Here is a 26789-nt window from a genome sequence, read left to right on the forward strand (position 1 = left end):
TTTTATGTGATCACTCCTGATTGGAGACAGTGGTTGCCATAGAAACGTGGACAGAACTCAGGACGTCTGGTTCCGACATGGGGATGGACATATCGCAGAAAAAATGGCGACTGAATTGACTTTGTTTGGTTGGACCCATAAGCCAGGCATTTTCTATGGTTGACGTCACACGCGATTCATCAAGTTAAATATTATAAAGTAAATGGGACTAACTGCGTTCCCTTGAAAAGGGTTTGCCCAATTGTTTCCTACAGACAGTGTCCACCTGTAACGGCAGTTGAGACTAAGCTATTAGTCTGCGTTGCGCAATAGCCAGGTAATCTTTGGCGTTAAACACCTCAGTAGCTTCAAGTATTAGACTTAGCTTCTATATTCATCAAAGCATTTCCTTTAAATATAGTGTTTAAATGCAGATTTTTTTTAGTTTTTCATTTTCACACACAGAATTGTTGACACTTTTAAACCAAACGTAAACATATGATCGGTTTGGTGGTTTCTTTTAGAAACTGTGAATTTTACATTAGACTTCAAAGTTTAGGCAATGTCTAATGTAATTTTGTAACAGATACTGTAGTCATACAGTCAAATATTGCTTTTTATTTCTGCAGGTTGCTTTTTCTCTCTCCACTATTCTTTACATGCCAACTCTGAATGATGGTTTCTGAAGGGAGTGCGATGTGAACTAAAACTGCTGATATGACTAGTTCTTCCAAACAGTGCCATGTTTTGTCAAATTATGTCATATAAGTGACTTTCCAAAGAAAATCTCAGACAGCACTACAGTGGGAAAAGTTCATACATTAAATAACTGCTTTTCCATTCGAACACAGCTCCACTCTGTGGAGGTGCTGTGGGTTATTTCCTATCAACTTATGTCATCAGTCAACTCTCATGCGCCAGGACACTCATTTATCACAGCCAGCCCACCTCACTAAACAGCTCACTAACTGAAGAGCTTTCCCTTTAGGGAGGCTCTACCAAGCTAAACAGCAGAAGATCCAAAGGCGAGAATTAATTGTCTGTGAAAAGAGTCAAACTTTTCAAAGTGCACTAACCGTTCGAGCCTGTCGACCACACCAGCAATTACGTTCCCGCAAACATTTAAATTTGTGGTTTGAAGCAAAGTATTAGGAGATTCATGTCGCTCTAAGCTGATTTGGGTTGAGACTAAAACATGGATGCAGTTCACTTCATCCTGGAGAAGGAAAATACCTTCAAAAGAGGGGGGGGGGGGTACAGCAACAGGAAAACACATTTTTGCTCAGATCTGTGCAGTGGAGCTTAATTTCTGTCTGCAGTTAACAAAATGAACACACATTCTGAACTGAAAATGACTGTATTTATGTGTTATTTTAGCTGTGGACGAAGCTTGCTGTGTTGTTCAGACCACTACTACTTGTTTATTAACCAAAAACGTTTGAGAGTCAAGTCATGAAATTAGACTCAAGCCATTTTAGCATGGAGTCCAGACAAACCAAAAGAGGTTCTGTGTTACTTGACCTCATTTGGCTGTTGTAACTCGGGAACTATCTTTTTTAAAGTCATCTATACCAACAATAGTTTCTTTTAAACCACGGACAGAAATAACAGTAAAACATGTATCCAGGCATCCAGGTGTTTTGTATTTGCAAGACAAGTCATGCAGAAAATCCATCAATTTGTGCAGAAAAAAACGTAAGGAAGTGCAGTTATACATACAAATATGTGCTCAACTCACCTAACATCTGCAAAACAACTATCTCTTCCAGAAAGCACACGGAGCATCTGATATTAAAGTTGATTGAAGCTCAACAAGCCTGTTGTAATTGTCTCAGACATACTAGAAGTGGATTGGACTAGTTAAAAACGTGTTATGCCTAAAGCTCAAAAAAGCAGGTGGTGAGAGGAAAGACTCTTGCTAGGTTGTGATTTCCTAAGTTATTGAACTTGAATTTACAACAGTTGCTAAGGTTGAATTTTAAAGATAAAAGGGTCAGTTTTGTATTTATTTAATCTTCCCACCCCTTTCATCATACTATGTAAAGATGAAAATATGTACCTAAAAACGACGTTAGAGCTAAAGGCTCATTCCCAACATGTGTGGTTTGGTTGGACTACTTTGTGGACCGGTGTAAGAACTAAAGTATGTGCAGACCAAACAAACAAGCCTGGTCCCCTTGAAAATGAGAGTTTGGACCCACTTGCAAGTGAACCCTGGTGTGATTCGCTACATTGGGCACTGTTACACAAAGCTGTTGGTCCGCTCTGGAGTTCATCATACTCCTGTACGATGTACTCCAGTTTAAAGTAGTTGAATGAATCAAACTTTATTTCTATGGCACTTTAGTATTCCATCAGAGTACAATAAAAAGAGAGAAAAAATTAAAATCTACCTCATTTCAGAACAAAGAGTAGCTGGATAGCTCAGTTGGCATGTGAGAAATTAAGGTTTGATTGTCGGGGCGCTTTATCCACCATGGGTACTTGGGAAAGACCCTTCCCGCCACTGCCTAACTATGTAGCCACCAGGAACCCCAGAAAGGAATCCCAGCCTGGGTCCTTATGTGCCTGTCCCCAGCCCGGATTGAATACAGGGTTTTGTTGACTGTAACAACCCCTGAGGGGGTCCGAAAAGGTGCACAAAATCAGTTAAATTAGAGCAAAAATGATCAATCTCTGGTTGGGGACCAAACAAGGGAATCCACATCTGTGTAAAACAAAAGGGGCTCCTTAACAATTTGCAAGGCATCATGCTAAGTTTTATTTCTGATGAATGCTTTTTTTTTGCACAACACCACCCCCCAGACATTTGGAACTGCATGATGATCAGGTGATATGATCTGAATTTGAAAGTGCAATGCAAACCCAAACCAAACTAAACTATAGCAATTAGTTATCATTTCACCAATGGAGCTTGTAAAGCATATCTTGGGGGGGAAAAATAACTACCCAGTGTACACCAACACTTATGCATCTTTGTTGCATCTGTAAAACTCCAGTATTTTTCTGGTCAGCTTTATATTCAGAAATTAAAACTTTTAAACAGTTCTTTAAGCTTTTTGTGGTTCTAAAGCTTACTGTAGATGAAAAACTACAACCAGCAGCAATTTTCCACACAGCATCATTCAGGTATCTGCCTTCTAACCCTACAGGCTAATCAGATTTACCTCTAAAGATAATGCCACTGCTCCAGTGAACAGCACAACTGTAATTCTACTGAGTTCAGACCGGATGCATTTCAGGTAGCCACAGATTATCTCGACTAAAGTTTGCAGAAGTACAATTACAGGGTGATGAACGTGGCTCTTTCCCAGCGTCTGGTTACTGGAGCGCGTCACACCGACAGTTTTGTAAATGCAGAGTAAGACAAGATTGAGCTTCTAATCTGCTGAGACATCCTTTTGTGCTCATTCAAAGGGACATGAGATGGTCACTGATAAGCTTCACAGCTGATGGTGACTGGGAAATCAGCATGCTGACAAAATGAGCTCCATTGTGCGAATGTGTGTGTGTGTGCGTGCATGCGTTAGTGGGTGGTTGTGTGACCTTTGACCCTTCCTGGGATAATTAAGGACACATTTTATCCAGGTTGCTCTTAGGAAAGACTTCAGGCTGGGGCTGGGATGTGTGTGTGTAAGTGTGTACCATATGGTGGTGTGCGCACACGTGTGGACATACCCTAATGTGCCCCAACCCATTTCATGTTCATGCCTAACCTAACCTGCCCTCCGCATGTCTAGAAGTACTGCTGCTGGGCTGATTGGCCATATCACTTTCACTCACCAGCTCTCTCCTTTACGCACGCACACACACACACAGGCGCGGCCACACATAAACACACACAGAAGCACACACCTTTAGAAACCAAGCCCTTGTAAAGGCGCCTCCTTAGGGACACACCGTGAAATGTACTCCTTGTTAGAATTGGTGTGTGTATGGGCGTGTGTGCATGCGTGTGTGTGTCTGCTTTTCTTCAGCTGTTTCCTGCCAGCTCAGAGACCAGCAGACTGTGAAGGTCTCCAACTCTCTCTCTTCCAAAAGTTCACTGTTTTTCTGCTTGGAAACCAAACAAAATGGTTTGGGACACTGGTTTTGGTGATATCATTTTCTGTAAAGTCAACCAAATCACCCTTAACAGATGGGATTTGAACCTCTGTTCCAGTTGGGTGGTTCAGTGGCTAAATTCAAATGCAGGTACATTTAAATCCCTGCAAAACATGAAATGAAATTATTTTACCAAGCCATCAGCCCAAATCAAGTGTGAGGGATCCCACCTAACGGATGTGTGAGTGTGGAGCTAAAAAAAATCCCAACAAGGAAACACAAAAAAATAAGTGTAGCAATAAAAACAAACCCCCATGTATTTTTCAGGTTGGTCCGAACTTTTTATAACAATATGATGACAGAACTTTAAAAGGTGTGTCTACGTTTAACATATCGATGTTGGAAGTAAAACATAAAAAGAAGGGATATCATGGTTTTATCTATTCTAAAAGTGTCCCCAGTGGTCTTTTATATTATGACTATGCAGTTTTTAGCCAAAATCCAAAAACCTGTGTCTTTTTCTAGGACACAGTTTCTGTAGAGCGACAGCTGGTCATTGGAAAATTCGCTTCTGAGTTGTGGGCGGGACTGTTGGAAGTAAGCTCATCTCTATGGAGTCAAGTTAGGGCCATAAAGATTTGAAATCCAACTAAAACAACTTAACAAATTCACGCTGAAATATTGGTGGTAAGCTAAAAAGTGTCTGAAACTTTCTGCAATTCTAATAAAAACTTATTTATTTTCAACTTCAAATTTTGTTTTCTAAGTTTCAAAACTCAAAATTTTGGTTTTAAATCCTTTTTTTTTGTTTACTTTCAACTCTTTTTTTTTCCGGTTTAGGATCTGAAAGTTTTAGGTTTGAAAATGTTGGCCCTTCCTGGCTTAGATGAAGGACAATCTGAATGACAGTGGAAACTTGGATAATTACAACTATATTAAAACACTAACTATTCAAGTGGTCAGTGTGAACAAAGTGGCCACAATAGACACATATTCATCCTTTACAAGTAATTCAAATTAAATTTTTAATAGTGACTGGTGAAATCTTTGAATTAGCTGCCTCAAATGTCAAAAATTTGAAGGTAACATTTCCTGCTGGCTTTTGAATGCGGCATTTCATGCAAACAGCATTCTGCTCTGCCCAAAAAAGATAAACAATTATTGCCAAAAAATATGTAATAAGATCAGCTCCTGGTAACAATCCCCAACAGTTCTGCCTCTTAAATAGCTGATAGCTCCTTATTCACACAAATGTATGTTTTTCTCAACAACAGAGAGCTTCCCCTGATTGGATTACACTGCTGAAAAGTAAAAGAATGCTGCCTAAATGCAACACTATATTGTTGTTGTTACAGACAATGAAAATCTCTACAATGCATGATAGAATGAAAAAAAACAAGGCTTGGAGTCGTTTTCTCTGTTTGATCACTTTTATTTTTGATATGTTGGCAACAGGAAAAGAGGAGAAATCAATGCGTTTTACTCTGAGGAGATTTATCGGGCTGCTGCAGCTGCTTTTGCCGATAATAACGTTAACAGAGGTAAAGTGTCAGTAAGTAGTGTTTACTCTGACTGTTGGCATTGGTGCTGTTTTCAATTTCGATTTTTGATGTTTTCTGTTCAGTTATGACGCTAGTTTTTGCTCAGTCCAATATTTTTTATCGATTTTTTGTTTTGTTTTTTAACTCAATAAATAAAGTACAAATGCGGTTTCTGCCACTTGTAGCTCTTGTGTTTTGGTCATTCGCAGACACTATTTCCTAAAAAAGACTGCTTTCCTATGGGCAACCATGGAGAAAATAGTTACACAATAAACGCATAGACATACCCAAATGTACAGTACACTGACAGCCATGACAAAGTGCAGAAAGAGCAGTTCCTTCAGACTCAAAGAATTGGACCCTAAGTTTCGCTAAAATCCTGGAGACTTTGGAAGTCTTACTGTCGGAAGAACGTAATACTGTGAGAAAATAACTTCATACGCTCTGCGATTTAAGGTGGCTTCCTACTGTTGCCTCAGCTAAGCTCATAGATTCCACTGGGGATACCGTGGTTATAAAGCTAGTTTCTTTCCCTTTTTTTTGGTTTAATTCTGAGTTTTATATTAAAAACAGATACCTGCTCCAAAAGCGAAGAAGAAGCTCTTGTCAGGGTGTTCCTCGAGCAGTGCCTTGACTCTCTTCCCCATCCTTTCATTCCTCTTGTAGATGAGCTCCTGTCTGAAGTAGCTGTCTATTTCCTGGGCGGTCACCTGCTCACTGGGCGGCAGTGTCACATTATTGAAGTTAGGCACCTGAGAGTGAAAGGATGATGTAGTTCAGTTAACGCTTATTTTGCATTCCCTTTCTGGTCAAAAGTTTATTAAAAACTAGTCACCTAACTGCCTTAACAAGAATATTATCAAAAAGAAATAGTTTGAGAAACTGATAACAGTCGATGGAGGGGGGAGGCGATGCTAAGTTACAAGGTAGGGAGTGGAGGAAAAGGTCATGGGTGATGTTAGAGGAACTAACATGAGGTCAAAAGGTCACAGTGACTCTTAGCTCACTAAGCAGAAGGATTGGTAGATTTATGACCAAACTAATGTAGAATACATTGAGAAGAGAAAAACGATCCAACAAAATAAGATAAGGCTGTTGAAAGAACTGACCTGTGAGGTCTCATGATTAAAGATGATTGAGTTAAGATCTCCGCAGTTGTAGTGCCGAATCAGATCCTCAGTAGTATATGGGACCTGCAGGCTTCCGGCTCTCAAAGACTCCTGCTGTAATAATGTCTGGTTTAAGGCAAAGATGACCTGGAACAGAAAAAGTTGATGTATAAATTCTATAACAGAGAGCAAATGTTTTTAGAAATATATAGGCTAAAGTGGTCCCTTGTTTATTGTGGAGTTGTGTTTTAAAATTAGCCTACAACTGACAGTCTGTGAAGTTCTGGTTTACTTTTTACAATTTAGATTTTAAGATTTCAATCCCTCACTACATACACTTTTCTGAGACATAGACTTTTTCACACTTTTTTCTCTTGTTCAAAATCTCAAAGTTCAAATTTTTGTAGAAATATTAGCTCGATATTATAGAATGAACCAAAGATCTACTCCTGTTTGAAAATTTATGTAATTTATGAAAAGCTGACTGCCTTCTGTACAGTTGCATTGGAATGGAGGATTTTGATTGACAATGGTCTACAGCCAATCAAGGGACAGAACACAATACATTTTTTTTTTAAAAGAAAGCACATAAAAACTAAAAAAAAGCAGCGAAACAGCTGACAGATGTGTCACAGCAAGGGACCACTGTATACACACACGATTCGCTTTTCTTGTGACCACATAACTGAGCTCTGTCATGGAGGTTGCTTCCATTTGACATGGAGAGAAATGGTTCAAACCTTAACAACCATAAGACATTGGATATGATGTAAGCAGAGTTCTGTGCGTGCAGAACACAGTCATTACACAGTAAATGATGACCAGAGATCTCTCAATTCAAACTGTCCATGCAAATGTTGAAGCAAAAAGAGAAAGGAGACAGGAAGAGGCCAGCTATCATCATCACTAGTCACCTTACTGTTGGGCTGTTGTCTACTGAAGGGCAATGGTTTGACGTAAATTTGCCCACAACATAAACACACATTTTGCACACACAAAAATCTCTTTGCAACTTTCAGTTTCCACATCACGCTGTTATAGGACCAAAAAGTGACATTTAGAAAAGCTACAGCCTGGTTTCAATTTGGGTGGTGTTCCGACTACCAGCCTAAATCTGTTTTCAGCAAATTGCAGTCAAATTTCCCAAAACCTTAAAGACCATTTTAATTGAAATGTATTCAATGAAGACAGGTCTATATTTTAAGCAGAAGAGGTTATTTCTGTGTCTTCTATGTTACTGACAGTTGACGTCAGACCCTCAGTCACTGCATTGCTAATCAGGATCTGAACTGCTACTGGCAGATTACAGAAAATGGGGAAGGAATTACCCCAAAATTCCATGGAAAAAACAAATATCCTGCTGTCAATGTCAAGCAGAGTCTTTTGTCCAAGCAAAGGCAAAAGGGACTAAATGTTCAAAATTAGAAGAATACCACTTACGTAACCAAAGCAGTGTTGGTGTTGTCGGGGCACAATAATTCTACTCAATGAGTACAAAAATTGTGGAAAAGCATGTCCTGAGGATCCTACTTTGGGAAAAAACAATGTTAGCATTCTATACCCACCTGAAAAAAAGTTGAAGATAAACCCATGATTCAATGTTAATCTTAACTTTTTAGGCCTTGAAAGATTCTTTTGTGGGCATTCATTCTCATTACTTTGGCTTCCTAAGGAAAATAAGAACATTGGCAGTAATATTCCAAAGTGACCCTGAGTTTCCTTCGGAACAACTTCTAATTTGTTCTTGATCACCATGTTCACCAAACCCCTAAGTGCTACTTAGAGTAACAGTTCCACAACATCATTATTTCAATCTAAAAAAATCTGTTTCCAGTTTTTTGCTATTATTTTGGTTTCTGTCTGCCACTAAAAAATCAATGCTCTGTCTCCTGTTTACATCAACATAAAAAACTTTCTGTATTTTTTATGATGTAATAATTAATTATTAACAAATTAATTTACATTTTTCATTAAAAAAAAAGGAATAACAATGGGTGAATTATTCTCACCATTAAATTTTGAATATTAGCAACATTTTTCCCCTTAAAAGTGTTTTTGAGATTTCATGGAAGCAGCTGTTTTGAAATTGGCACAAAAGGCCCTTCCACTGCCCCCAGTGGAAGGATAATGAACTACAGGGAAGAAAACATGGACAAAGTTATGTACAATGGGATTTTAAGGAAAGTTTGTGTCATGCTAACGAGATAGGGCTCACAGAAATGTGTGCATTAAATATTTTATAAATGGCAATTTGGGGTTAAAAAGTTCAAGTCTTGTGCAAGCGTGAAATCTGCCAGTATTTGTTGTGAACCCCCTCTGAAACCACTGCTTTTGATCAAAACTATAAAGACACATAAAATACACACATAAAAGTGCAATCCACAAGTCTTACCTGGAACAATGAGATCAATGTACTCACAGACAACTCATCTACTTTTGTCAGTTATTGTTCATATATGTCCACCACTCAAACACACATCTTTAGTCCTTAAAATGTATAACTTCCATGAACAAGCAAAGGCTGTTTGATTTACTCTTTTTAATGGGAGCAACTATTCAAAGTGGGTAGTCTTGTCAGCAGAACTACACAAATTTGCATTTTCCCACTTAATGCATATGCTATTCAACTGTCGGCCAAGTTTAAGCCACCTGTCAGCATCCAGCACGTTCCGGTGAGAAACTCCCATGTATGAAAAAGCAGAGGAACTTGGCCTGTAAACCCAATTCAAGCCTGCATCTCCATGACAACGATGTTTGTAGCATGTGGTTGACGTCAGATCACAAACTTCTTTTTTTTATTTACTTTTCTGATGACATCTTTGCCTCTCAGCTGTCCCATCTACGGGAGCCTTGGTAAAGCAGGAGAGAGGAGGACAGCGCGGAACAAATGCCCCCCTTGCCCCGGGACAAAGAACCCCTCCGTCACTCTCTCCTCCACTCTCCTCTGCGCTCCCTCCAGCTTTCATCGGCTGTGCATCAAAGTGGCGCTCTGCATATGAAAAGGGTTCCCTCTTTATACCACGCAAATTAGCCTATCGCCTCCCCGACTCACTTCACAAAAAACACTCTCACATCTGTGCCATGTCAGTGAAGGAAGGCTCTCGTCTGCAGGGCTTCCCCGTTTTTTCTCAGCTCTTTCTCCTTCTTTCTTGCTTCGCTATGCCATTCAGCTGCTTAAATTATAGTGAAGGGAGGAGGAGGTGGAGGTGAAGATCACTGATAAATATAAATACAGATTCAAAAAAAAGAACTAATAAAAAGAAGGAGAAAAAGATGAAGACGGTGAGAAAAAGATGGAGAATGAAAGCGGAGTGAAGGACCGACAATAAAACACAAACAAATGATCTCCCTCTGATGTGATCCTCTCTTCTATTAGTGAACTGTGGGTCAGCGGGTGCATTTTCCCACTCGGCTCCTTTCATCAGGTCCCCCTGTTCTTCTTCTTCTTCTCCACTGCTGTCCCCGAACCCACCCCCCAACCACCCCTCTTGCGCACACACAGAGACACTCAGACACACCCCTAGTTGATATCAAAGCAACCAGAGCCAATGAAAGTTAATAATTGTCCTTTGTCATGGAAATGCCCCCTCTTGTTGAAATGGAGTGGGGTGGGAGTGCACATCTAGAGCAAACATCACCACTGTCAGATTCCCACATGTGGAGATCTGGAGTGTTCGGGGGCCTGGCGGAGCGCAGCTCTCACTCCAAAGACTGTTGGCTTAGTGTGGACTTACAAAAACTGTGAGGAGAATATTTTAAAGATGGGCCTGCTTTATAAACAGCTACAAAACTCATTCCTGTGGCTGCACACAATAAAAGTCAGCAAATATGTGTGGTCACTTTGCAAGTACGTAGCGCATTCTAACTAATATCTGGATTTCATGCTAAAGTGAATGTTTGTAATGTCAGAAAAGCAGCAGATTTTTCACACGGTTCTCCAGTAAAAAGTAAAATAAAAACTTAATTTGTACTTTCAAAGTAATAGTTAATAAAATTGTGTTTTATTTTTAAGGTGGCATGCCCACGTGATAACAGATGTAAACATTGCAGATTACTCAACTTTAATTTTGGGAGTGCAAAGACTAAAATCATTAATGATCCAAAACATGCACCTTACAAGGACCTAATGAGAAAGAAGAGGACACAGGGTCCGATAGTTTAAGTTTTAGATGAGCAAGAGAGTGGGACGAACTACTCAACACGGGACAAACCATTCCTCTGGGAGCCAGGGGGACAGAGCTAAGACGCAACGGAGACAATGTAAACTAACTGTTGATGGAGATAAACTCTCTATGCTACAGATATGCACCACAGACAGATCTGTGTAAATTCGGGGTTACTCTATGTCAACAATCCGGCCCCTAACTCAGAGGTGAATTTCTCATGAATTGCTGTCACTCTTCAGAAACTATGACCTAGAAAATGACATAGGTTTATTTTATTTTATTACTGGGAAAACTTTTAGAATAGATGAAAAGATGGCCAGAGTGGGTCTTTAACTGTTATAAACTGTTGCAATAGTTATGGGTAATCCTGTCTACTTTTATTTATAGGGATGTTCTTAATTCATAACAAAGCTAGCTGATGCTACAATTAGAATTATTCACATTTTAAGATTTCAACACTGCTGCCCTGAATGTCAAAGGAACGCAGCAGCCCCGCAACTGAAACCCTCAACAAAAAAATCCTAATGCTTATGCTAAGTTTTCATATTTGATTACATTTTGACTTTAGTGGCTCAGTGAACCTTAATGCAGGTAAAAAGATTGGAATGTATTTGGGAGATGCAGTGCTGCATCTGCCTGCTTTTACAACACCCAGTCTTTAGTTTATCCAAAGCAAAACACTGCATGATAAGATTACTAGAAGTTTTCTGTCTGTATATAGTTGTACAGTGTATGTTAGTGCTGTGAGTTGACCCAGTAATGCGAACACAGTGTAAACACACAGATACAGCCTGCACCGTGTGTTCTGAACCCTCTGTTTTTTTCCGGTTATTTAGACTCTTGGTGCTGGCAGCTGTTTTACAGTTTCTGTGACTTTGTTTCCTATTTAGATTTAATGAGGCTAAAAAGAAAAAAGGAGCATGTGTGCGCCTGTACGCAGCTATCACTCTGTGTAGGTGTTTCTCCTCTTATGACTGATGGTGCGTCTGCCCGTTGAGTTGAAAACCATGTGTTGCAACAAGTGTTTCAAATGAAGTCCGTCAAGCCACACGAAGGCACCCGCAGACAAATGCACAAAAACATATGGCCAACTCAACGAGTCTTGGCTATTTTCCAAGACCAAATGAAGACTTACGAATGTTTCTCCTGCCTTTTAGATGTTATCATAACTCTCTCTCATTCTCTCTATCACTTATGACAGCTTTAGTAACAGCAAAACAAATAATGCCGAAATGATGAATTTGTTGAGCCCGAAAAAGAATCAAACCATCAGTGTTCATTTGACCTCATATTAACCCTTGTGCTATCTTAGATGACCCCAGCCTTACATTGACGTGTTATTCCTACCATGACAAAGGTGGATAAAGGTGGAAAGATTTCATGTAATCCATGGACACCAGTGAAGATCACAAATCATTAAAGAAAAAAGGTTCAGAGCACTGTCTGAACCTTTATATATATATATATATATATATATATATATATATATATATATATATATATATATATATATATATATATATATATATATATATATAGTAAAAAGTAAAATACTACTTACTAATAGTGTGTATATATATATATATATATATATATATATATATACACACTATTAGTAAGTAGTATTTTACTTTTTACTAACATTTACTATTAGTAAATGTTTTATGAGTTACATGTTCATTTGTACATTGTTGTTTATGTACTGATAATTAAAAACTACACAGTAAGATTACACAAAAATACTTTTGTATTAACAGATGAGGCGTTTTTTTACAAAGACAGAAAGCAGCGACTATCGTATGCCATGCTCCGCTGTAAACAATGCATTGCGGGGAGCATGGCATTTCAAAGGCATTGATGGCTGCGTACGAAGCGCGTGCCACGGAAAAAAAAACGCTTCCGTGATGAACTCGTATTTATCGGGCGAGAACTGCAGATGCGATAGCAGGAGGAGACACGCGGGGCAACTTCAATAAACACTCCGGTTGTCCGGAGTGGTCTTCTGCCGGGGACTTCACGTGCCCCGGGACAGAAAGCGACTTTCTGATGACAGACAGAATTTGCGCTCAGTGAATTTAAACAAACATGTGCAGTGACATATGTTTCAGAAAATGTCCGATTCTGCATGTCAATCATGTCCTGTACTTCTCAGTGAGGATTTTGATTGGCTGGTGGATTTTTTAGAATTCAAGTTTTTTTTGGTTATTTATCTTTGCTGACCTGCGATCTACCCAGGTTCTTGAAGATCGGCCGGTCGATCGCGATCGACGTAATGAGCACCCCTGGTCTAGTGGGTCTAGATAACCCAACTCCCAACGTTAAAGTGCCTAGGATAGCACAAGGGTTAAAAGAAGTACTGGCATAGACATTTTTGCTATAATTTGCTTGATTCCATTATTTTGTTCTAAAATATCTCTTTTCTTGGTCTCTATGGGGTTGTACCATTGTGTATTAGTTAGCACTTTTGCCTCAGGACTAGAAGGCCCTGGTTCAAATCCCGGTTGGGACCTTTCTGTATGGAATTTGCATGTTCTCCCCGTGCAGGTGCGGTTTTTCTCCACAGTCCACTTCTTCCCGCAGTCGTAAGACATGCTTCATACATATATTGATAATTGTGTCGTGATGGTTTTATTGATCCGGGTAACGTTGTCTTGACTGATGGTATCTGGACTTCCTGATCCAAATGCCTTCATTAGTCTGTGATAAGTGTGTGTGGTGGTGAGGCCTTGCAACAGACTGACAACATGTCCAGGCTGCACCCCACCTTCATCCAACAGTAAATCTACTGTATGCGCATTTTGAGTTTCCATGTTCAAAACTCTCACGATCACGCGTCGCTACGCAAGTTGTTACGACCATTTTCAGGCTCTACGTACAAAATGTGCAACAATGTGTGTTGAAAGTTAAACCAGGTTGAACTTTGACCAATCAGGGACTCGGATTTGGTAGTGACGAATGGATGACATTCTCTTTAAAGCACAGAAGTGCCAACCGTCTGAAAACTGATCATGGAGGAGAAAATCTTAATTGCAGTTTGTGCCCAGGCAGAATTATATGACACCAAATCTGGAGCAAGATTCGCAGGAATTGCACAGTTCAACAGCTTCTTCCAATGGTACGTGGCTGACATGTGCTAGTGTACAGTAGTCAAAAAAAAGAAAAAACAGTCTTTCCCTGTTTTTCCATGGGCTAGACATGCATTCTTAAACGTATGGCACGCCCAGTATGAACATAGTATAACTGGGATAAGCTCCAGCAACCCTCTGACCCCGAAAGGGATTCAGCAGATTTGGAAAACAGATAGATGGATGGGTCTCTGTGCAATTTTGGACTGTGGGAGAAGGCTGCAGCACCTGAGCATGCACAAGAATACTAAGCCAACTCCACAGAGAAAGGACCAGAGCCGGGATTTTAACCAGGGCCTTCTCCCTGTGAGGTAACCGCCACAGCTCTATGCAGCCCACTAGAAACTCCTTTCACATTAAACATTGAGAACAAACTTTTTGGAATGATTTTTAGACCAAGACTGAAGAGATCCATTAGCTTCACACCGGTCAGGGTGCTGTAGAAGGAGAGTAACATTTCACAGATGCGCAAAGAAAAAAAAAGGAAAACGAGCATTTGCATTTACATATTTCCAAGGTGTGTTTATTGTTATAACCAGCTCTGCGTGCAAATTTTGATTCATAAAAAGAAACTACTTTAAGACAGGAAGGCTCAGACAGGGACCTTCGGAAATAGAAGATGATGCTATTCACCATACAGGTGAAATGGGCAGATGTTCAAAACTCTAATTTCATCTGTATTTAATTAAATATTGCAGCGTATCTATAGTTTGGCAGTCTTTATGCATTAAAAGTGTTTTTTTTATATCAACAAGAGGTAGAAAATGGTAAAAATCAATACAAAGATGTCATTTTGTTGGTTTACCAAAAGTGCCTTTTGTTACTTGTTTTCGTCCCCTCTGGTCAACAGACACCATCAGCATCCACCCTCTCTATAAACACTCAATGCACATGTATATAAATCTTTTAACATCACAGGCTTTCAGTTTCCAACTGAAAACCTACAATTTAAACACACACACACAAACTCACACACCTGTCACTTTGACTTATCTGTATTGTTTCTGCACTCCATCCCTCCACTCTCCCCTTCTTTCTTCCCCTTTTCCGCCCCTGCAGTCCTTCCCTCCAGCACATTTTCCTGAGTCTCTCCCCCTCACCTACACTCTCGCTCGCTCCTTCATCCTCCCATCATTTCATTCCTCCCTTTCTCATCCCTTTGATCTCATATATTCCCTCCATCCATCTCTCCCTCCCCTCTCTCCCCCTTTGATCCTATACATCCCCTCTATCAGCCGGGTCTTTTAGGATTTGACCTCTGCATTCCTCAGGTCACTAATGACCTCTTTGTTGCATGTGTGTTTCCATGCATGTAAGTGTGTATACACCTGTACAAGATTAGGACTGTTCGTTTGCTGTGTGTGCGCATGTGTGAATGTCTGTGTCTTTGTTTAAAGGTTTCAAAGGTGTGGATCACAGCAGCCTCTGTGGAGCTCAATGTGACCCTTTGAAGATGGTGTTTATTAATTTTCCAATATATTGCACAAGAAAAGAAATATGAGGCCATCACTTCCTCCACAGCAGGAAAAGCAGAAAAGCAAAATCATTTTACAGTTTGTGGTGTTTCTAACATGTTGTTGTGGCATTCGTTTTCATAAGGGAGGACAATTACTAAGAAAATTAAGCTAAAAATTGCATTTGTAATTATTTCTCTATTAAAATCATTTCAAATCATGAGCAGATAGAATAATGCAGTTAAAAAATGGCTTGTTTGTGACGTAGAAAAAACAAAAATACACTTTGATAATAGATTAAAAGATGATAGGAGTGGAACTTAAAAGAATACCTAAAACAAAAAAAAGTTCCTATTCCAGGATAAAAAATATTGTATTCTATTTTATTTAATCATCAAAAGTTTTATAATTGTCTGTCCGGAAATAATTAATAAAGTTCAAGCAATGTATTATTTAGGAATAAAAATAATTTTTAAGGAGTTTTCTAAAGGAGGAGGAAAAATAACATTATAAACTTCCACCTACATGAATTTCCTTGGCCGTCTGCAGAAAGTTTACTGTCTAATGAAAAAAACAGAATACTTTTCCTCTTTAGGAAACTTAGCTGGAGAAAAAAACATAAAAATAACCACAAACTACCAAAAATAAGTGAAACAAGAAGCATCGTCTCAGCCTCTAACTTTCTTTTATGCAAATCAGGCAAGATTTTTACTGACCTGCTTTTAACCCTTGTGCTATTTTAGATGACCCCACCCTTACATTGACGTGTTATTCCTACCATGACAAAGGTGGAGAAAGATGGAAAGATTTCATGTAATCCATGGACACCAGTAAAGATCACAAATGAAGACCACAAATCATTGAAGAAAAAAGGTTCAGAGCACTGTTTAGTGGGTCTAGATGACCCAACTCCCAATGGTAAAGTGCCTAGGTTACCACAAGGGTTACGCTGGGAACATAAACACGACTAAATAAAATAACAAAACTATAATCAAAAATATATCTTTCAAATATCAAATTGTTTATGAATCCACTGTTTTACATATTTATTAGCAGCTTTCACATAATATTAGAAAACTGCAAATCATGAAGAGGGCGTGGGAACAAATGGCACAGCAAATATTCAAGTATTTTCTGCTATATTAAACAGCTTTTTTATGTCAACTCAAATGCTTCTCTTCTGTCTCCCTATTGGGTCTCTTCTGCACAAAGAAACTTTCCAAAGACGTTCTTTGCTAACAAGCTTCAGGGTTACAATTTAGCGTTTATGTATTTGGTGTAACTGGCTGGAAATGCTGTTTTAAGATGGTAGCAGACGAGACATGTGACCGATGCGAGTATCTTGACGTCCATCAAGTGTGAATCATAGACAGATGTGGTGGAAAGATTTCAGCAGTTTAAAAAAGACTTAGTCCTGGATCAGATCATAAAAAAAAGGAAGTTATGTAACTGTGTTTTCTTTCTGTGCGGCCTGGGACCACCTGACGCATAGACCGGCACCGGTCAGCAGCCCAACAGTGGGAGATACCTACTCCTATACAACAGCTGATATTTAGCCGTTTCAGGGTGACCATTTTAAGCATTTTGCTAAAGAATTTTCATTATTGTACGCTATATTCTATGTCTTTTTGAAGTTGATCTGATGATTGGTGTTTTTTTTTTTTGTTTTTCTATTAGTTTTAACAAAAACCTTTACTTGTAGCGTCATTTGCTAGTAGTGCAGCTATAATCCTACAGCTAATATTCAAATTATTTTGCCATATTTATGTGTCTAATTTTGTTTATATATGTCTAAAATGTTTTAAAAATCCTAAATTCTAAATTTATACATTTGATAAATAACAATTTCTTCAACCAACTAACTTTTCTTTACTGTTAATGCTGGGAATGAGTCTTTTTTGGTGTAGAGACTACCTAATCATTTCTGATTGTTTCACAATTGCATTTCGGATCTGTACTTCCAGTTCAAGTCTTCTCACATTAGGAATAAACAGCACAGTGCACATTTCAGTGTAAAGAGATTTTGTTCACAGACTCTTCGTTGGTTAAGCATTGGTTGGTTATTTAGGAGAGGCAGTTAATTTATTGATTATATTTAAAAAAAATTCAGCCTGAACACAGAGGGGTAAACTTCTGAAGCCAAAGATAGAAAGAGAATCTGCGATAGGGGCCAAGCTTACATCAACAACATCTGGCACCACTGACCAATAGAATCAAATAATGCTAGAAACTGAATTTAGATTTGCAGACAGTCACTTTTTTCCCTTTTTCTGAAAGATAGTTGCAGGTATGGGAGCTAAAAGTCTAGAAGCTTAGAAGCCAATTCTAGCACTTCAAGCTACTGAGATGTGTGACGCCTGGCTGTCCATCTGGTGTGTAATTCTGCAAGTGTACCAATCCCCAGCTTAATGAGTCTGGAAGGGTTGATTGTGGAAGTGAAATGTTTTGCACTGTTTGTGTGTTTTCTTTTCTTTTTGATCGTAGGCAGATGGACCTGGCTACGATGAAGACTAATGAAAGTCTTCCACTCCCGTCAATGTTGCAGTTCATTGGGGCTTTTATTATTTACATTACTGAAAATGTATTTTACTTCCATGACTCCATGGTAAACCTTCTTCTGTTCTGGCTGAGGCACACCTGTCTGAGGAAAGCTAATCAATCCATAATTATTATAAACAGCAAAGATGACAATAGCGAGGGATTTGGATATGATATTCAATAAGGCTCCAACAGCAAGGGTTGTCTGAAAATCCACAAAATAAATAAATAAAGATACGTAGTTTAAAACAGAGGTTTAGAAATGTATTTCTAAGCATTTTCAAGTAGAGCCCATTGAGGCCAGATGTCTTCTGATGGGTTAACCAAGAAAACACTCAATTTGATACTATTTTATTAGTGGAAGCTACTTTCTTCTAAATCAACAGAAACATGTATGAGCCAAAGAAGATTTCTTAAACAGACTGAAGGCCCGTTCACACCGGGACGAATTTCGCGCGCGATATTCGCCGACGTTTAACGCCTCGTGACTAAACAAAGGGCACCAATGTGAGTGTGCACACCGATGCGAAAAAACGCCACGCGTCAAACCGTCACTTTTTAAAAAACGCCTCGGGTTCGTTTTTTTGGTTTGACGCGCCGCGTCAAAAACTATGCGACCAATGCGGATGGCGCTTTTGCACACGTGTCTGGAGCTTCTGAAGTTACAGTAAAACACAACTTGGGGGCGCTCAAACACGAAACTGTCTTGCTGAGCACACATACGTCACGGCAAAGAAGATATACGCCAAGTAGCGTCTACACTGCCGCGAAGAAATAAGACGAAGAAGATGCACTTACTGACGGACATTCTAAAATATCCCCGAAAACGCTCATGATACATTTTCAGCTCTTGTACCAGTCGATAAAACTCCCCATGTTCTTCTCTTCTCGTAACTATGGGATGTACCCAAAATCGACGTCTTTTCCGCCGTCTTTCATCATTCTACAGAACAATAATTTCTTCATCGCTGGAACTGGAGTTAGAGCTACTGGTGCTGGAAATATTCATGTGTTCTTTGTTTGATTCTGACAAGCGTGTAAATACTTGCTCTCTTCTTCTGAGTGAAAAGCGACTTTAAGAAGCGTAAAGTTGCGTAGCGCCACCTTGTGTACAGGAGTATTTCTGTTTTACATTAAGCGCCATCTAACGTCAGGGAATGAAATTGCACGTTCGCTCGGCTCATCGTCAGCGAAAATCGCCTGGGTGTGAACACAAAAAACGTGGCGAAAAACGCTGGCGAAAAACGCTGGCGAAAATTCGTCCCGATGTGTACGGGCCTTTAGTTTAAATAGTATTAAACTACAGGTATTGTAAATTTTATAGTGATTTACTCTCTTTTTAGAAGGCTCAAAGCGCTTCATAGTCACAGTCCCATTCACCCATATACACACACATTCACACTGATGGTGGCTCCACTGTCCACTGACCTAAACCTGTAACCACGAGGACCAATGTGAGCTTCAGTGTCTTGCCCAAGGACACTTCAACACATTGGCAGGCATGTCGAGAACAGAACCTGCAATGGTCCAATCAAGTTGACTGCTTTAATGTCTCCAATTGCAACTCACTGTGAAGTTGATCGCGCTTATTGTTAGGTTTAATTAAATTCAATCCCTAACCACAAAATGTTTGTTCATGGAATTATGCGTGCATGAAAACCTTCAGACAGGACTTTGGCCAAATCCGAATTCTGCCCCTACCCTTCCAGCTTTTCCCTACCCTTACATTTAACTGTCCCTTTAAAAAACAAGTTTGGACATTACAACACCTTCAAATGGCCCTACAATTGAAGGGGTAGAGAGAGGCTGTGGGGGTAAGGGAAGAATTTGGATTTGGGCATAGATTCAGCGTTTTTTCAGCAGACTCCTGGTCTTTTTAAGAAGCTCAGTATAAACAAGCAAAACTTTCCCAGTCATGTTTTCATTCATAAATACACATACAACATCTAGTGGTACCTGATTCAACGAACAATAAATATGATCCTACTAACAGCAGGAGCTCAAATTTCCTCTGAAAGAAATGTGCTGAATCAGCATTGCAGGTTTTTGGTGGAGTAGCTGTTGCAATGTCACACTTAATAATCCCAACATACCTGGATTTTAACTTTTAAATATGGTTTTCTTATAGAAATGTTTAGCTCAAAGATCTATTAGTTTTTAGATCTATTAGTTTTATTGACCTGCAATCAGGTCAATAAAAAACTCCCCAAACTCATTCTGTCATTTCTTCTACAAATGGAAGAGAAACTTGTAGCAAAATGTGTCAAAAGAGAAAAAAATGTATTTATTTCCACTTTAACTCTGGGTTCACACTGGAGTTTAGTTGGCTTTAAGTTCAGAATAAATTAAGATGCTACCACCCTTTCCACATCAATAAACAGATCTTGGTGGTCCTGAAATGTCTTCACCCAGCGAGATCCACGTGCTGATCCGGAGCAGTGTTACAGAAACATCCTATTACGCAGATACTATCTTAAACGCCTGGTAATTCGAGTAAAGACTTGGAAAACAAGGGAATTACACAAGCACATTTCTAAAGTGACATGGAGCTCTTTTTTCCCGGTGTGTATAAACTTTTGTTTTTAGCTAAAGCGTAACATTGTAGAACAGAGCTGAAGCTTGTGCAGCCTTATGTTTATTTTAATGTGTCCTAACAGTCATTTTAAAGCATGCAAAAGTTTTTCCCCATAAAAAAAGGGAATTACAGCACAGACATGTCTTCATCTTCGCCAAAAATGTGTTGATATCATTTCAAAAAAAGCCTTTTCCACCACTCCAGACGTGCAACTTGAAGCTATGATTTTTTTCTGTAATCCATGAGAAATATCTGATTCTCTTCAGGAATATGAGATGTGACTCCAGTTCTTTTCTTTTTTGCTCTGCCTTTCTCACTTTATCTCAGTCCAAAGCCCACCTCTTTCCCTCCCCTCCGCCCTGTAAAAACATTCTTGCGGGGCGCATTTACCTTGGTGCCCGGACGCAGCCAAATATTTAGGCTGTCACAGGGAATCAGGCTCAAACCAAATGGCTCGAGGTTTGTGCATGTGTGTGTGGTGACTGAAAACGTCAACTTTTGAGACCTTCCACTCTCCCCCCGTTCCACTACATCCTGTGTGAGCTGTGCGCACGTCCTAGCCCAATGATTTTTAATAAAAAGCCAGCGTTTGCACATTTGCATCACGAGGGAACCCTACGTGAAAAAGAGTCACTCCAAGCTATTTATTAACCACTTAACTGGATACCGCAACTATGATAAGTTGTCAAGTAAAAATGTCAAATATTTTTTTAATGCTTTTACGATTTCTTTAAATTACCACTAAAAAACGGTTAGTGTTGCACTGGTGCTTTTAAGAAAATAAGGTGAAATCAAGTTGAATTAAGGTCAATTGGCTTAAATGAATGCAGTGATAGTCAGTATAATTCTAAGCAAAAACTTTTGGACTTGCAAACCAAAGTGAGCCCTGAGAAGAAAAACAAAGACACGTATCAATTTTTTGACGAATCTCTGTTGACAGAAAGAATGCAGTGAAGTCACGACAGCACAAGTCAAGAACCACATAGATAAGCCACTTCATACCGAGATTCACAACAGCTGCAAGCTTTTAACATGGGCGTAAACTGACCAAGGAGGAGTTACATTGGGACTATATGTGTGCGTGCTATAGGACAGACCCATCAATGAGGAAAAAAAAGAGTAAATTAATGCCGCCTCACTTCACAAAAAGACTCTAATCAGTATTGCTTTCATACTATGTAGTTAAGATACAATAAAGTAAGACAAAAATCCAAGGTTCTACCAAATATATCATAACATTTAACTGAGGCAAAAACATTTTAAGTCCCAAAACTCTAAAAATGTTAAACAGTGACCAAATCCGAATTGCTTCCCTACCCCTATGGCTTCTCCCTACCCCTATATTTATCCCTCCAAGCGAAGAAATGGGAAAAAAAATAGTTTCTTCAAATTTGGACGTTACTACCGATCGATGATGTCATCAATAGTTGCCAGTCTTCTACATTAGCACATAGCTGCTAGTGCTTGGAATATACATAACATTGGTTTTATCACTTTAAAAAGTCATTACTTGCATTTAATTGTAAACATCTGAGCTTCAGAGCACACCCACATGAAGAGATGTGCCCTAAATCGCTTTGGCTCCTCCTTAAAAAACCCTTTTGGACACCACTACAGCTTCAAAAACCCCTACATTTGGAGCAACAGGGAGTACTAAATACTGTTTAAAAATATATTTTTGCTGGATTTTTATTAGATTAAACAAATTGTGCCAGAGAATATCATTAGCAATATAACATGTTAAAACTCACTGTAAGTGTTGGTTGCACAGATTTCAACAATAACAACCTTTTATTTTCAAAAACAGAATGGGTTCTGATCCTCCGCCAAACACTACCTTCAAGCTCAAAGAGACCAGAGAAAGGGCGCAATTTTTTTGTTCAGACAATTTGTTTTCACCACTGGAAAACAAAAACAGCCAAAGGCGATGCCAGAAATACATCTCCCAGCGTTTGACTCTACAAAATCACACGCGAAGAAGCATCCAAAACCCACAGAGCTATGCACGAGTAACTCAATTTCCCTAAAAACGCTGGCTCTGACTCAAAAAAATCTAAACCATCCAACCCCAACACACGGCAACCACACTCACACATATTAATATGCAAGTTCACACAGCTTGCACCAAGCCCCTTGTTCTGCACACAAAAACATTTTAGGCACAACAGCACTATGATTTTATGGAATGTGATACAGAGCTTGGCGTCCAAACCATCAGAAAATTACATTTGTTTCATGCTTTGAATGATGCCGTTGACCGGACAAACAGAGCACTAAAAGTGCGGAAACACAAACAGGGACAAAGGAGTTACAGAGAAGAAGAGAGTGATGAAGAGGCCGGAGGAAAGGTGGAAGGGACCGAGTGACAGCGGTTGTCGCGGTGGACTCTCGCCAACACCCACAGCCTCACCACAGACAAGAGTCAACAAAATCCAAACATCTTCGTGCGATAAATGTTGCTAAGTTCAGTTTTGGGAGATGTGTCATTTTGTATTCACTGCGGATGCTGCAGGGAGAAGATCCCACAATTTGAGGTTACGACCAAAATAACAAAAGTTGAAGCTAGACAAAAGTAAGATGATACACACATAAAAAAATGGGCATGTGGGAAGGGAAACAGCCAGGATTAAACAAACACAAACTATAAAAGATTTTTTTAATGTCTTATGATTCTATTATGCTAAATTGTTGGCAAGATAATATAGTTTTTGGACTTGAAAACAGTAACTAATGACAGGTTATACATCGCTCTGAGTCTTTGGAAGCTGCAAAATTTACTGAGTCCAAGTATTTGCAACGATGAATGCTAATGTTTCTGAGGCTGAGCAATCAGCTTAATCATCTAACACAATTTTTTTAAATGCCTCATCAGACAGAATTACTGAGGTAGAATTGCCCTCCAAATGTAAAGTCGAATCTCTTCCTCTGACTTTTAAAACTTTCAACCAAAGTTACAAGATGTTATATTGGACCAGATGATTTTCTCTTTTGTGTTTCTCTCCTACACCGCACATCTGGGTCATCACACAGTCATAACATCCAGTTGAACATGAGGATGTATAAAGGGTGAACACTTCAGAACATCTGAACGATTGACTATATTTGAGAACTGGACTCAGTGAAACGGAGGAAGTCCCTATTGGCTCCAAGAAGCCAAAATCCAATAGACTTCTATTGAGAAATAAAGAGCTATTCCTCAGTCATCATATCTGTCAGAATAACCATTCTAGCTCTGCTGGCTTTTCTTAACATTTACATGCTAATCCTGTTTGTTTTTCATGATATACTTTCTGGGCTGCACAGGGGTGTAGTGGTTAGCACTCTTGGCTCACAGTGAGAAGGCCCTGATTCAAATCCCAGTTGGAACCTTTATATGTGAAATTTGCATATTCCTCCCCGTGCATGCATAGGGTTTCTCAGGGTACACCTCCTAAAGTCAAAAAACATGCTTCATAGGTTGATTGATGAAATGAAAATTGTCCCTAGGAGTGAATGTGTGTGTGAGTGTTTGTATAGCCCTACAACAAGCTGACGACCTGTCTAGGGTGTACCCCACCATGACCCAACACTAGGACAGGTTATGCTATCCCCCTGACCCCGGAAGGGATACAGCAGGTTAAGAAAATGGATGCATGAATATTTCTGACTAATCAAATGTCTCAATAAAAGTATGTGGTTCTTGCTAAAACCCACCTCAAACATTTGAACGATTGACAGATTCTCTGGAGCCCTCTTTCAAGTGGTGGGAGTTAGGGGTATGAAGTTCCAATAAGCTCCCTCCTCATTGGTGAGAGTGGTTGCCATAGAAACGTTGGCTCATCCAATCAAGGCTTGTTGAGGACATTTGGATCCAACATTGTGGTGTTCATATCATGGAAAAATAGCAACTAAATTGACCTCAATTGGTTGGAACAAGAAGTAAGTAAAGTCCTATGGGTGACGTCACACTCACTCAAGTCAGTCCAGGCCAGTCCAGGCCCGATTTAAATCCCATCTGAGTTTTTGTGGAGTTTGCATGATCTCTTGCGTGTGTGGTTTTTCTATGGCTTCTTCCCACGGTCAATAAACATTCTTTATAGGCTGATTGGTGATTCTAAATAATCCCTAGGGGTGTGAATGTGAGTGTGTGGACCTGCCACAGACAGGGTGTCCCTCGCCTTCACCCAAACGGTAGTTGGGTAGAGGTTCCAGCTACCCTGTGACCCCAAATGGGACCAGTCAAGCAGCATTATATTAAGCTTCAGTGTTTATAATTTTCTGCAATGTTAATTCTGTGTCCTAGACCATTTATTACATTTGGAAACAGTTTTTTTTTCATTGGCGACAGACTTCACTGAACTTTAAATCAGAGATTTTCTTCTAAATCAAAAAATAAATTTGTGTATTGATAAAAAGCTTAACTATTAGGGATGTTTGGTATCAGCCAATCCCTCTTTCCAAAATGTGCGATTAGGAATTATAATTTTTCTTGTCAAAGCACAGTGGGATATTTGTCATTGTTCTGTTTAGTAAGTTTCACTCCAACAGAATCTTTATATTTACTTTTCAAACCATCTCCTATTGTTACAATTTTAGTTTAATTCTATTTTCACATTGCCTAAATCTTATATTAGATTGACTTTACTGTTAGACTTTGAAGCTTTTTTTGGTTATTTTAATTTTTGTCTCAAAATTGAGATGATTTTATTGTCCTTCTGAACTAAGTGTTAACATTTGAAGTTATCTTCACTTTTTTACAGTGTAAAAATGTGTACTTTATTCTCACCACCTCGTTTAAATTTTACCTCAGTCAGAACTTTTCTGATAATTTTTCATCCAAAGAGCAAATTTTTCTTCCACAAATCTTCTTTAGCATTCAAAGTTTTGTTTCCTATTTTCTCCTAATGCTTCACTGTAGCCAGGGCACACTAAAGAATGAAATAAATCTACAACCCAACCCTGAAAGTCCTGGAGACTCACTACAATCCATAGTGAAGAACTAAAATGTCAAGAATTGTGCTAAGCATGAACAAAAGGTTGACAGAATGTCTTTCTGTAAAGTTGCAATGCCTTTTTTTTAGCTCTCATGCCTCCTGCGGATGCAGGAGATCACAACAGCTAACCGAAACAAGGTGGTAACTGAGCTGAAAGGTCAAACCGTGTTGTTGTCATTAAGCTCCGTCGGCTTGTATGACTTCAGGCAGCACCAGCAGACATGTCTCCAAAACACAAAAGCTCTGCGCTGAAACCAAACTGACAGGTGGTAGGAAGTCAACGCACATTAAACACATCTGCTGTTCTGCACTGTCCAAGAGATTACATAAAAAAAAGTTTACACAAAGCTGTGTAAGTTGCTCCTTCTGCGGTTAGGTGTGTGAATCCTAAAGGCGCACATAAGGACAAAAAAAAAAAAAAAAGATTGCAATTCTACCTCTTTAGCTCATTCTCTGCCACATGTCACAGATAAAAAATCACTCGCAAAGAGATGGCCAGACACAAAAGACATGACCACACACCGCAGGTTTACACAACATCTCTTCTTTTCCTTCCTTTATGGATTCAAAGCATGTCAGAGCAGCAGACCATCACATTTCCAGTTGTGTTAGGACCAATATCTGTCAGTCATCCACAACGCAACAGCTATTAATCAAGAGGAGTCTTACACTGAAAGATCTTATCTAAGACCACAACTACAGACTTTTAAGGGTTGGCAATGATGTTTTTGGAGTTTTTTTTTAGCTCTATGATGAGTAAGGGACTGGACCACGTGAGACTCAAATCCCCATTTAATTTAAATGCTGCTAAAGGCAACAAACAGATTTCTTTTTTAAATATCCTCTGATCTTTATCAATTACCAGAAACGCTCATTCCTTTTCCTTTCCATTAAAGAAAAAAATAAAGCCACAGACAGTCAAGTGCAAGTAAAACTATATTTAGTGTTTAATGTTTGTGTAACTATGACAAACAACTGAAAACAAATCTCTTTTTTTTTACCATTAAGGAGACTAAATTGGCTCAATAGAGTTCTTTCCATAATTGTTCATGAAAGGATAAATAAATATCATTTATTTTTTAAAAATAAGCTGTTCTTTGGCTTCTGTAATTATGTAGCCAGAGAATTTTCAGGGGAAAAAAACTATTCAGGATTTTCTAACAAATTTCAATAAAACCTCAAACAGCGTGTCTTTGAAGGTCCTGCAATTTACTGAAATAGAATAGACAGCTATTGTGATCCAGTTACAGGTTAAAAAAGTCTTACTGACTGATCTCAGACTCTT

The 26789-nt window shown here is 39.1% G+C and overlaps 1 protein-coding gene across 1 annotated transcript in view; it reads right to left on the reverse strand.

Annotated features, from left to right (window-relative positions):
- Positions 1-26789, reverse strand: part of trabd2a (TraB domain containing 2A) — a 79160-nt gene that overhangs the window by 25813 nt on the left and 26558 nt on the right. Inside the window, exons 3-4 of the mRNA XM_004074979.5 lie at positions 6674-6820; positions 6142-6316 (exon numbers count right to left, since the gene is read on the reverse strand). Of these exons, the coding sequence (XP_004075027.1) occupies positions 6142-6316; positions 6674-6820 (322 nt within the window). The remainder of the gene's footprint in view (positions 1-6141; positions 6317-6673; positions 6821-26789) is intronic.

Source organism: Oryzias latipes, chromosome 12 (assembly GCF_053564925.1).
Source record: "Oryzias latipes strain Hd-rR chromosome 12, Olatipes_Hd-rR_3.1".
Classification (NCBI taxonomy): Eukaryota; Metazoa; Chordata; class Actinopteri; order Beloniformes; family Adrianichthyidae; genus Oryzias; species Oryzias latipes.